Below are 12,645 nucleotides of genomic sequence, written 5' to 3'. Positions count from 1 at the left end.
TGGAAGTTTTATATAGATGGATTTTTTGTTGATAACAAAATTCAAAAAGGTTGATTTAACACAGAATGTAAATACATAATTTTATCGTCGTACACCATTACGTTTATGTTTTTTAACAATTGAAAGTCTCATTCTTTTAATAAGAAATAACGCTTCGGTTGATCTAGTGATTTCCGTTTTCCTAATTTTATTTTATAAATCAATATTTATTAAATGAAAATTGTGAAAAAATTTTGATTTAAATAAAAAAAAAATTTGAAAAATCGAGTCTCAATTTATTAATAAAATTATAAAATAAAATTTTGTGTTTATGAATCTAGTGATGGTAAATATAATTAATTACAATTTCGTTTGACAATTTTTGAAATGACCTCTGAATGACTCAAATCACTCACAATCCTAAATCTAATTCGAATTGGGAAAATATATAAAGTAAAAGACAAATTTTTGAATAAAAGAGAACTCAATTCTTAAATGATTGTGCTAGTTAGAAATAATAATCTTTAAATATTACAAACGAAGTTTATTAATTTATCCTCGACAAATCGTCAAAAATGAGTATATACTGTACCTACCGTACCGTTCCGAAATTAAACAACCATTTTTGAACTTAATTCCGGCCAAAGTAGTCATAATTCTGTTCAAAATCGCCATAATGCGGGCCAGGGTTGCTTATTTTCGGGGGTTGTTTAATTTCGGAATGGTACGGGAAGTCCTGACTGGTCTTAAAATTTCAGTATTTTATATAGTAATTTGTTTGTATGAAAGTTGTCTTAGTCACGTGAATCAAATTAGCCAATAAAATCTGAGACACGTAGAAAATGTGCCAACATCTTGTTTAACATTGAACGGTTCACAAAATGTTTAACATTGAACGGTTCACAAATGTTTACGTTACAACGTCTTTAATCTTTCGAGTCTTGTCTCCTTCTATTTGATTTAACAATTTCATCCTTTATCCATTCTTCAATAATTTTAACATCGATCTTTGACATTTAATAAAATGGTTATCGGCTATTCAAATAAAATTTTTCAAAATCTTTTCTAGTAAATCAGATCACATGATAACTTTCGTCGTGATATGATTTTGTGCCAATATTACAAATTGGAAGCTATAGATGGCCTTGATACAAGCGGCCATAAGTGACTTTCATTTAAATTTGAATTTTGATAAATATTTAAAATCTGGTTTAAAAAATTTCGAGAGAATTTTCATTTAAAAATGTTTCTTTTATGAATTTGAAGAGCGTAAATAATTTTTATATAAATCAACAAGTGATAATTAATAGTGATTTTAGTGTAATTTACTAATATATGGTTTAATAAAAGTTTTGAGGTTTTTCTAGGTTCGTGAGATTCGTGGGTTTATTTATAGTGGTTTATACGAAGATCACCTTTGACAAAAATGTCCATGCTTTTAATGATGATTTCGTAAAACTTAATAGTACAATAGCAAAAATAGCAAAATTAATAGATCCGATGATCCGATTCAAAAAAATTTATACTGATGTATAAAACCCTTTTTTTGCTTTTTTTGGTAAAAAAAACAAAGAAAAATTAAAAATAATTAACTAAATTTGTTCGTATTGTCCATTTCTCTTTGATAAGATACTTCATTTAGATTGGACTCTTATCTAAACAAAGATGATAAATGACCAATTCTGAAACGCCAAATATTTCATTAACTATATTATTCTTTTAGAAATTACTTATTTATTTCATTTTAATCAAATAAATAAAGTTCTCATGACGTCTTTTTGTATGTAATAATTCATTGTAAAAATGTAAAGAATTATGCAACAAAAAATTCTTTGCATGTATTACATATGTTTACGCCAATAAAATTAAATTTTTTGATTCAAAAAAAAATTCTAAAATAATTATCCCATTTTTTTTAATAATAATAAAAAGCAAAAATTGTCTTTTTTAATCCTTATTTTGTTACCCTTTTACAGAAATTTATTGTCTGTATAGGTTACATGTAATATGCATTTAATGATTCTATTGTTCTTTTTTTGAATTCTTTTTTAGAAGTCTGGAACAAATTTATAGAATCTCTTTACCATACCTTGTTATAAAACCAAAAAGGAAATCTAATGCTGGCCAAAGCTCGTGAATTAATTTCATAATTGCATAATTTCGCAGATCCTTTGGCCGTAAACATCTAGTGGTACAATTATAACTGCGCAATGATGTAGATCAATATCAAATAAAAATTAGAATAAAGTGACAATTTTTAAAACATAAATCTTATTAATATTGTTGTAATATAATAAGACCAATAATAGTTCATTAGATATAAAATTAGAAAAAAAAATTATCGGTTTAGAATTCTTTCACTTTTTGCGAATCGTGTTCTTTAATTAAAAAAAGAAAATTTCTAAAAGGAATAAAAAACTCCTGAAAGTTTTATCAAACATTCTATTACTGCAAAAAATTATATTTAAAAAAAAATTATATAGTTCTTATTTTCTGGCACAATAAAACGATTGAAGAACTACAAGATAATTCGAATACTCTCTTTTCATGACTGATTTTAATTTTTACGGAGGAATCCTCTACGATACAATATGAGTAATAGTAATTTGTGATACGCAATGTTTTTTTTAATACTGATGGATGATCGACCATTGATTTGTTGAATCGATATATAATATACGATCATACGCATGAATGATTCACTGAAGTTGTGCTACAGTATATAGAATGCAGAGACTTTAAGGCCAGTGAAATGCTGCAATATACGTTAAATCAAATTTTAACGGAAAAATTTCACGTTCTTTCTAAAGCAAATCGCAATTTCTACAAACTGAAAATCACGTAAGATTATTCACAATTATATTTTTTTTCGCCAAAGAGTTTTTGTACTGAAATCGAATTTGTGTAACTATCTAGCTTATATAAAGGACCAATAATCGGGAAGCATAAGGGTAGTTTGATTTCATTTGTTTATCAGCAAAGATCTGATTGGCTGAAATCGATTTTATAACAGATCATTGAGCCGATTTTGAAGGTCTCACAAAAAATTTCAAGGAAAAGATCATCATTTAGCTCTTATTCTTTCTCACGTGAGTCTAGGAACAATAAAAAAAAGACCAAATTTTATTAGTGTAACAGTTCAAGTTCTTCCTAGTAACATCGGTTGTCTTTGAATATGTTGATAGTTTTCAATAAAACGAAGTGGTTTTATCAGGTGTTAAGTTGTTTACTATGTACTATAATGCATTTATGGCGGATTGAATTCTATAGTAAAATCATATGTGTAACATTGATAAAACATATATGGAACTTTCCCTATGCTTAATCGGGCACGTTTTTAATTGTCGCACCAAAATGATCATCATTCCCCAAAAATATCGGCTGAATATTTTTGTTCACTTAAACCTATCATTTCGTTCAATAGACTGGGATTTTCTTGTCACCTATTCTCTGAAGTTAAAAAAAAATTCCCTCAGACACTTTGTTGGTCGTATATGAAACTTAATGAGCAAATTTAAATAAGTAAACAACGAGGATCATATACAACAATTTAGAAAGTAAGAAAGACTATTTACTATTTTATTTTCCGCTTCTTCTGTTTTCTTGTCAATATTAACACATAATTTACTTTATTTAGTTATTAAAAATAACTATATCTGATATAGTTAGTTGATTTTTGGACTGCGCCACATAGGAAAGACGAGTGGAAAAAAGCGAAAAAGCCCGATATTTAAATGGTTTTTTTTTACGGCACAGCAGAAATTTTCGTTTTGGTTAGGTTATACTAAAATACAGAAAATCCAAATGATAGCAAATCGCCAAATATGGTATCTGCTGCGCCACCTCTAATTAATATGGTGAAGTTAATTTTGAATTCATGATACCTATAGCTCGAAGTGTGTGATACAAACGAAATAAAAATATTATTGGATGGAGAGGTATCACAGATAATTAATTATTACGATCCTCGAGAATTTGAGAATCTTTCTAAGACTATCGGCTTTGGAGGTTCTGCTTCGGTTTACACTACAAAATGGATGGGAACAACAACATATGCAATTAAAAGATTTCGCAATAGTTTTAGGGATGATATTATTAATGAGGTTTGTTTTGTTTATGAGCATTTTTTTGTTTGTAGATAAAGTCTCACGTTATTATTTTCTAGGTTTATTTAATGGGAAAAGTTAATTGTCACCCAAATATTATTAAAATCTGTGGAGTTACGACACTCGAAGGTAAAAAATATTTTTTTATGTAAATGAAAATACTGAGATAACAGTTACACAACTCAATGACGCCATCCTAGACCTGCTATTGAAAACTATCGGTATTGATATCTTCTTAACATTTATAACATTACTAATATACTAGATAAGACTCCCATGTTTTAAGTGCGAGTTTCTGATAGTATCTGGTTTAGATATGAAAAATCCAATATTCTCTGTCCACTTTGTATAAACACTTATAAGTACTGTATTTCTTTTTTAGGCGAAACAAATTATTCGCTCATCCTCGAATATGCGGATAGTGGAACATTAGGAGAGTATTTAAGGGAAAACGCTGCAACTTTTAGATGGGAAGATCAATTAAAATTTGCAAATGATATCGCGAGTGCAGTTTTGTGTCTACATAGGCATCAAATTATCCACAGTGATCTCGTAAGTTATTACAGAATATTATATTTGCTTCCAATTTATGTTGTTTTTTTTATAATTAACATATTTTTTATTTAGCATCCCGGCAATGTTTTAATACATCAACATTCGATAAAAATAGCAGATTTCGGACGTTCACGTCTACACGGATCGGTTATCAACAAAAAAGAAAAAGCACATGGTTTAATTCCTTACATGGATCCAAAATTCCTAAAGATCATTCGTGTGATTTAACTAAAAAATCTGATATATATAGTCTAGGAGTATTATTCTGGGAATTAACAAGTCGTGAATCGCCTTTTGATTTTGAAACAAAAAATAATTTCCCTTTCGAAATTATTAAAATCAAGTCGAACATCCTTGAGGGTATGAGAGAAAAACCTTCTCCAAGCACAAACCATAAATTCATTGCGCTGTATGAAAGTAAGTATGAAATTATATTATGATTTTTTAGTAATCAAATTTTAACTGTCGTTATTTATTTCAATAGAGTGTTGGCAACATGAACCAAATACAAGACCAAAAATTCGTCAAGTAATTTCAGAACTTGAAGAACTCAATAATAATGAGCCTTTAGTTGTATCAGAAAATGTTAGTTTTAAAGAAATCGAAACAACATTAGAAATATCAAAAACACCAGAAAACGATGAAGTTAACATACCAAGTTATGACTGTGACATAAACAAATGTGAGTTATAGGACACTTAATTATGATGTACTTTTTATTCGTATTATTTGTAGACAACATGCCTTTATAGTTGAATAAATTATAGATTAATTTTCGTGGTTATTGTAAATATATCGTACAGTACAATGAAATAATGAGTAAAAAAAAAAATTCACTATATTAGTATTTGTTGGTCCTTTATTAATTATATTCGAAATCTGATATGGTCTGTCACCAGATTATCATACTCTTGTCAGGCAGTTAACGGAATACATTCTAAGTTAATGAAATTTCTGTAAGTAACACTAGCCAATTAGGATTTGTGTCATCGGTGTTGTTTTCGTTTACCTTTAATGAAAAAATCTTGATGACGAGAAACATGGAGACATGTGATCACACACATGTACTTTTGGCCAGAATTAAAAATCTATTAAAATACTGGCCGGCATTACATCATACTGGTGATGATATTTAGTGGTCTGATACATCATTCGTTGATGGCCGTCATTGAAATTGGTAAATACACTAGTATTATCTTGGATTCACTTTCGTCAATATTTGGTTAGTGTATGAGATATTTCAAGTGTAAGTTCTCGTATATCATCATTACTTTGCAATCACAAAAAATAACATCTTGTAGAGTATCCGGCTAGGATGCAATCGACATTTTCATTATGAGGAAATTTTGATTCGTTAATGTTATTATAATATGCACTCAGACGATTATACTTACCTATATCATGTATACATCTTTAGAAAATTTTTATTAGAAACTCAACTTTTTGTTTTATAAAAATATTACAGTATAATATTACGAAACTAGCGAAATTGATATCAACGTACGTAACAAATTCTTGAGAAATTTGTTAATAGTCAACGCAAGCAATCGAGGTGAACAGTAATTATAAAATATCTTGCAATTATACAACTTCGCTGACAGAATTTATTGATAATTTATCTTGGAAAAATTGATACTTAACGGAAGAATTAAAAAGCTTTACAGATTTACCGATGATCTTTTTGATGATTCTAAAATTCGTGAAAATTTACGGTATTCCAATTTTTCATAGCCAAAATAATAATGTCGCATTTAAAATAAAAAACAAATAACAAAAATAAAAAATTTATCGAAAATAAAAAGATGAGATGTACGAAATGTAAATAAAAATAAGGGAAGATGATAATAGTAAAGTGTAAAATATTTTATCAAAAAGTAAAATTCCAAGACCCAACATTTTGGCCAAAGGCACTGATAACTGTACCATATAGATAGCCTATTTGTTCATCGAGGTGATTATTTAAATCCGGTTTTTCTCTAGCATAATCTACAATTCTTGAGAGGAAAGTTATATTTATTGCTAATATTAATTTCGTCAAATAATAGCCATTGCCAGAAAGTAGTGCCATATTTAACATTTGGATTACTGGATTCGTTAAGAGATATAGTCTATTGCAAATAATAATGAATCTATTGTTAGGTACTGCTTTCTCCTTAATCAACTTGTAATATACATAAAGCAAAATAATCGTCCCGAAGATTAAAAGTGCTACGTGTAAGTAGCTGAATCCGTTTTTTAAATTTAAATTATTCACCGGGTTATATCGGGTGTAAAATATGAAACAAATTTCATGAGTGAGTGAAAATATATCAGCTAACACCATAGGTATTTTGGGACTTTTTGGGAACATATAAATCCATACGATTGAAATGATAATAACACCAGTTATGGCTACAGAAAGGATTGGAATCCAGATGGGCGTTGCGAATTCTTCGTGGTTTATATAAAATACTATAGTTGGTAGAACGAATGAGGATAAAATATAAAGAAAGTCATCGAAAACTCGTTTAGGGGATTGTTTTAACGTTGACTTGGGTCTTTCTTCCGTTTTTTCACCTAAATCTCCTCTCGAATTTATTGGGGTCCCTCCTATATTTTCTTTCTCTTCTGCTCTATTATCTTCGGAAGCTCGTTTAGAGGATGATTTTAACGTTGACTTGGGTCTTTCTGCCGTCTCTACGTCTAAATTTTCTGAATTTCTCGCTTCTGACTCTCTATTGTCTACTGGTTTTTTCTTATCTTCTGGGGGTTTCTTAACTTCTTCCGTGTCAAATAAAAAAATTATCAGTAGAGGAGCAATCACATTGATTAATTGATCAAATATGTCTTGACTAGGGTCATATTCGTCAGCAAAAGCTGAATCAAAGGATGATAAGAGAATAATTCCAAAGAGAAGACGTTTTAAATGGCGCATTTTGTTGGATAGCTGTATGTTGGATAGTTGTAACAGATAAAAGTTTTTAAGGCAGTATATATATGTTGTGCATCATAATACCAAGACCTGGCTGAGTGATCATCGTTAGTGTTTTCGATAACTGTCTGATACTCTGATACTACCAGTTGATAGGACTAATCTTGTTTCGTATTTTATATTTGTCCAATAAACGAAAAAATTCATAAGATCCTAACCAGCATAATCTATAAATTATTGTGATGGACATATTAATCGGCTAAATTGTGATCATAGGAATGTTACACTGCCTAATTCAAAGTTGATTCCCGTTACCAGAAATTCGGTTAAATACAGTTCGCGAAAAAAGTAATCGGAATTACAAAATGAACAAAAAATAAAAAACCAGTGATTGAAATTTCTTCAAATTTTGCAAGTTAGTTGTTAAATGTGTAAACATTGTGTATATTAAGTCTCAGCCTTTTGTCTTACTTAGTTGTCTCTCAATCAATTTTTTAATTTGAAAAAAAAATCGTTTAAAAATTTAAGAAATGAAAATTTCATAAAGATTTTAATATTGTGCTCAGAAATTACCAATATGCCTGTATATCCATAATAAAAAATTATAAACATAAAAGCATATCCATAATTAATTTATTAAAAAAATTTGTTGCTATTTTAATCAGTTAGTTTTCAGTAAATTAAAATTAAAATTGACTCAAAAATCCTCGAAAATCATTAAAATTTAGATAAATTTAACCACATTAAAATATTTGGATTAATAATTTTTATTTGTATATTTTGAAAATTATTAATCTAAACATTAAATATATTTATATAATTTTTATATTTATTTTATGTTTAATTTTGAATTTTAGTTCTTTTAATGAAAATTAGTAAGGGATTACGATCATCATGATGAATCAATTTTCTCAACAACTAATGAAAAATAAAGTGTCAAATTTTTTTTAATGAAATTAACATGGCATAAACTCAAACCACAATTATTCAAGTTTTAATAAACTTCAATTTTGAATGCTTTATGAAATTTATATATTTTTTACAGTTTAAATTTTTGATGATTTTTTTTTTATTAAATTAAAAAATCGATTGAGAGATAACCAAGAAAGATAGAAGGCTGAAATTTAATATACATAAGATTTATATATTTGACAACAAATTTGCAAAATTTGAAGAAATTCTAATAGAATCCTGAAAGTTTTATCAAACATTCTATTACTGCAAAAATTATAGAGTTCTTTTATTTTCCTGGCACAATAAATCGATATTTGAAGAATTACAAGATAATTCGAATACTCTCTTTCCGTGTCTAATGGTTAACATATGTGAAGTTGTGATTTTAATTTTTACGGAAGAATCCTCTACGATACAATATGAATAATAGTAATAAAAGAGTAACTTGTAATACGCAATATTTTTTTAATACTGATTGGATGATCGACCATTGATTTGTTGATAGTATACGATCATACGCATAAATGATTCAAGTTGTGCTACAGTATATTGAATGCAGAGACTTTAAGGCCAATGAAATGCTGCAATATACGTTAAATCAAATTTTAACGGAAAAATTTCATGTTCTTTCTAAAGCAAATCGCAATTTCTACAAATTGAAGATCATGTAAGTTTATTCACAATTATATTTTTTTTTTTTCGTCAAAGATTTTAAAGATTTTTTTGTACTGAAATCGAATTTGTGTAACTATCTAGCTTATTGTTTAATACGAATTCGAGACATAAAGTGCAATAAAGAGAAAAAAGAAAAAAGATCTTTGCATCATTATAGCTTTCTTGAGATTAGCAAAATAAAATAATTCCGTATTTCGAATAAAAAAAAAGAAATTCTTTCGGATAATCCAAATTTATATCACGATCAAAAAGAGTTATGATCTATTCACCATCCTCAGCCACCTCCTCCACTACCGCCTTTACCACCACCTTCACCATTACCTTCAGTCCTTCAACACCACCTTCACCACCATCATCAATTCATCATCGGCCCGTCACCACCATCACATCACCGCCACATCACACTCTCAACAACGCCACCATCACACCACCACACCGCACCGTAAGTCCGTAATACCACCCTCCACCACATCAATCGATAAGAGGATTAGGATATAGATTAGAATAAAGGAAGAAGTTAGGGAAGTTTGATCAGATAAGAGATTAATGTAAGGAAAAGAAATCACAAGGATTATACAAGGGAAGAAATCAGGATTTAATAGCGTAAGAGAAAGAAATCAGAAGAATTAGTATAAGGAGAAGAAATTAGGATTAGGAATCAAGGAAATGGCCAAGATTAGAGTAAAGAATTAGAGTGAAGGAAGGAGATTATGGTAATTAACTGAAGGATTAATTAAAGCAAGTAGTAAGTAAAGAACAAACAAAATAAGAAAAAAAAAGTTCCACAATTCGTCCAATTTGTCTAAAAATTAAACAATTCCGATTGTTTTTTTTAAAAAAAAAAAAAATTAAAAATTTTTTTATTCGTTTCGTTTGTATATTGCACCATACGGTCGCGTTTCTTCGTTGTGTTGCATAATACATCTGCGTCCCACGTTTTTAGGTTTATTAGTAAGAATTTTATTTACGGAAGAAAAGACATTGGGATTTCATCAGATGCGGTGTTTCTATTGACAAAACTTAAATAGTTTGAACGGCATAAAAATTTAATTCTATGTAACTGTAAAAAAGGAAGCAAAAAATTTTTACGTTCGGAGCGCAATTTGTGATTATGTAAAAATCTAAATAGTTGAACTTAACTGTGGTGTTTTATTTTTTTCGCTAGCACAAGGATTTATTGTTTTATTGGTATTTTATTTATTAACTGCACATTTTACATGTGGTAAGCTCGATATGTAGCCTTTAAATCGAAGTAACGAGCGAAAAACCAATTAAAAAAAAGTATAAGACTAGTTTTCTCCCCATGTGATTTAACCCAGGTAACATCACCTACGTAAAATTAAATCATGTAGATTAGTTAGGGTTAGAGTTAGGGTTAGGGATTGGGTTAGAGGATTAGGATTAGGGTTAGGATTAGGGTTAGGATTAGGATTATGGTTAGGGGTTAGGATTAGGATAAGGTTTGGGTTCGCTGGAGTTATTAAATTTGATGACGTCATTTTAAAAATAAAATTTCCAGTTATAAAAGTTATAAATTTTATTTTTTAGTACAGGTGATGTCACCTAGGTGACATCTCCCAGAGAGAAAGTTAGCAAAATTCTAAAAAAAAATATATGAAAAAATAAATGAATTGATGGAATAACTATAACAAAAATATTTGGAAAAGAAATTTCAGCAAAAAATTCATCAAAAGATTTTTTTATAAATAGCAAAAAAGGTTAGGAAGTTTTTTTTTTAAAAAAAATCGTTTATAATTATAATTCTATTATATTAATTAAAATGTGTCAAATACGATTTAATTGTTTTTTTACAAAAAAATTGTTAAAATACAGTACCTCTCATAAAGAATCACTTGAGGCTTTCATAAATTTATTTAGAGTTTTTAGTGCCACTGTAACTGGTTTTCTACGTGATGGTACATTTTGTTCGTATAAATTATTGTCAAAATATAATATTCTATATCTATCCATTCAAGTTGCACGATAAACGGTGCTAAATCCTCCTTATCCTAACAATATTTTCGAATCTGTCAAATGGAATCCATTCAAGAAAATTTTCCGTATATGACTCAGCTATGAGTTGAGTTTCTTTGATAAATTCATCAATTTCTGACACTACGTATGTACATAAAGTACCTGCAAAGTCCACTGCGTGTATGACTTTAAAGGAATGGCAGGTATGTTACTTTTTACATGTGAATAAATAAATATTGGGAACTTTCCTTGCCGTCATATCAGGTAAATATGCGAATTCGGAGGAAAGATGATCATACTAATGACATTGCATGTTGAACGGACACTTTCGTCTTATAATGGATTCAAGCCTAATACCCAAACATTTTAATATAAAATTTATTAAAGTTTTATTCATTGAGTAATTATAGTTAATTTTAATTAGAAATATGATGATCATTATTGAAATACAAGAATGATTAAAAGATTAAGATTTTTATTATTGAATGGAGAATTGTACTAATTTTGTTGAAAGTATTGACAGAAATAATTTTAAAACTAATGGAAAATCCAAAAACGGAACAAATCAAAATCAAGGGTTATTTAAATGAACCAAATCAAAAACAAAATGAAAAATAAAAGATCATTTGAACAAAATCAAAGTGAAGCAAAAATAAGAGAACCAAATAAAAAAGCTAAAAGAATCAATAAAATAGAAACCATAAAAACTTATAATTAAAAGAAACCCAGAATCAAATAATAACCAAGAAACAAAATGAATCCTAACCGAAAAGTGAAATCAAAGTAGAAATTAACCGAAAAGTTATAAAATAAAGGTAGACCAAAACAAGATTAGATGTGTCAGGCACTGTCAGCCATATCAAATATAAAAAATTGAAGAAACAAGAACCAAAACTTACCAATTAAATATGCAAATTACGTTCACTGGAGATTACAGAAAAAAGTTGAGAGGGTAAAAGAGTTAAAAAGCGTTTGTATTAAACTGGTTACGTAATAATAGCATGATCATAAGTCATGTAAATTTCTCTCGGCCCAATGTTTCGGCCAGTTGCTCTTTTGGCGAGAACGGAGTATATGATGAGCATCCTATAAAATAGGATAAATAAATTAGAGATTTAAACATAAACCGAAATGAACAACAAATTGATCGTCACTTACTTCCCTTATGGCCAGTTTGATACCATTAAACCAATAAACCGTGACAGGCAGGTGTTCCACACTAACTTAGCATGCTCTTCGGCACAACAGAGAGTTGTATAATAAAGCAAAATCTGCATCATCAACGATTACGTGACTAGTTGTGATCACGTTAATTCGGAAATTGGCAATTTTTTGTCGCACAAGCACAATATAATATGATCGTATCACTTGAGTAACTAGTAACTTGAAAATTGACAGATCCTTTCTATACATAGTTATATCATCTATTCTAACGGCACGTTTTAATTGTCGCACCAAAATGATCATCATTCCAATATCCCCTCAGTCCCC

The 12,645-nt window shown here is 28.8% G+C and overlaps 3 protein-coding genes across 3 annotated transcripts; 1 reads left to right on the top strand and 2 right to left on the bottom strand.

Moving 5' to 3' along the window:
* Positions 1-3,803: 3,803 nt before the first annotated feature.
* OCT59_009580 (uncharacterized protein) lies at positions 3,804-5,333 on the top strand (the record flags this gene model as incomplete). Its single annotated transcript, XM_066133673.1, has 7 exons — positions 3,804-3,806; positions 3,870-4,082; positions 4,145-4,214; positions 4,468-4,637; positions 4,713-4,815; positions 4,896-5,057; positions 5,125-5,333. The coding sequence occupies 7 exons, from the start codon at positions 3,804-3,806 to the stop codon at positions 5,331-5,333; spliced, it is 930 nt and encodes a 309-aa protein (XP_066000091.1).
* Positions 5,334-6,507: 1,174 nt separating this feature from the next.
* On the bottom strand, positions 6,508-7,554 carry OCT59_009579 (uncharacterized protein; the record flags this gene model as incomplete). The annotated part of the gene is made up of 1 exon (XM_066133672.1): positions 6,508-7,554. One exon carries the CDS (start codon positions 7,552-7,554, stop codon positions 6,508-6,510), a length of 1,047 nt encoding a protein of 348 aa, XP_066000090.1.
* A 4,605-nt stretch (positions 7,555-12,159) lies between these two features.
* Positions 12,160-12,621, bottom strand: OCT59_009578 (uncharacterized protein; the record flags this gene model as incomplete). Its single annotated transcript, XM_066133671.1, has 3 exons — positions 12,160-12,240; positions 12,313-12,373; positions 12,539-12,621. The coding sequence occupies 3 exons, from the start codon at positions 12,619-12,621 to the stop codon at positions 12,160-12,162; spliced, it is 225 nt and encodes a 74-aa protein (XP_066000089.1).
* Between the last annotated feature and the right edge of the window lie 24 nt (positions 12,622-12,645).

The sequence above is a fragment of the Rhizophagus irregularis genome, chromosome 17 (genome assembly GCF_026210795.1).
Source record: "Rhizophagus irregularis chromosome 17, complete sequence".
NCBI lineage: Eukaryota > Fungi > Glomeromycota > Glomeromycetes > Glomerales > Glomeraceae > Rhizophagus > Rhizophagus irregularis.
This window is presented reverse-complemented; position numbering and strand designations above follow the sequence as displayed.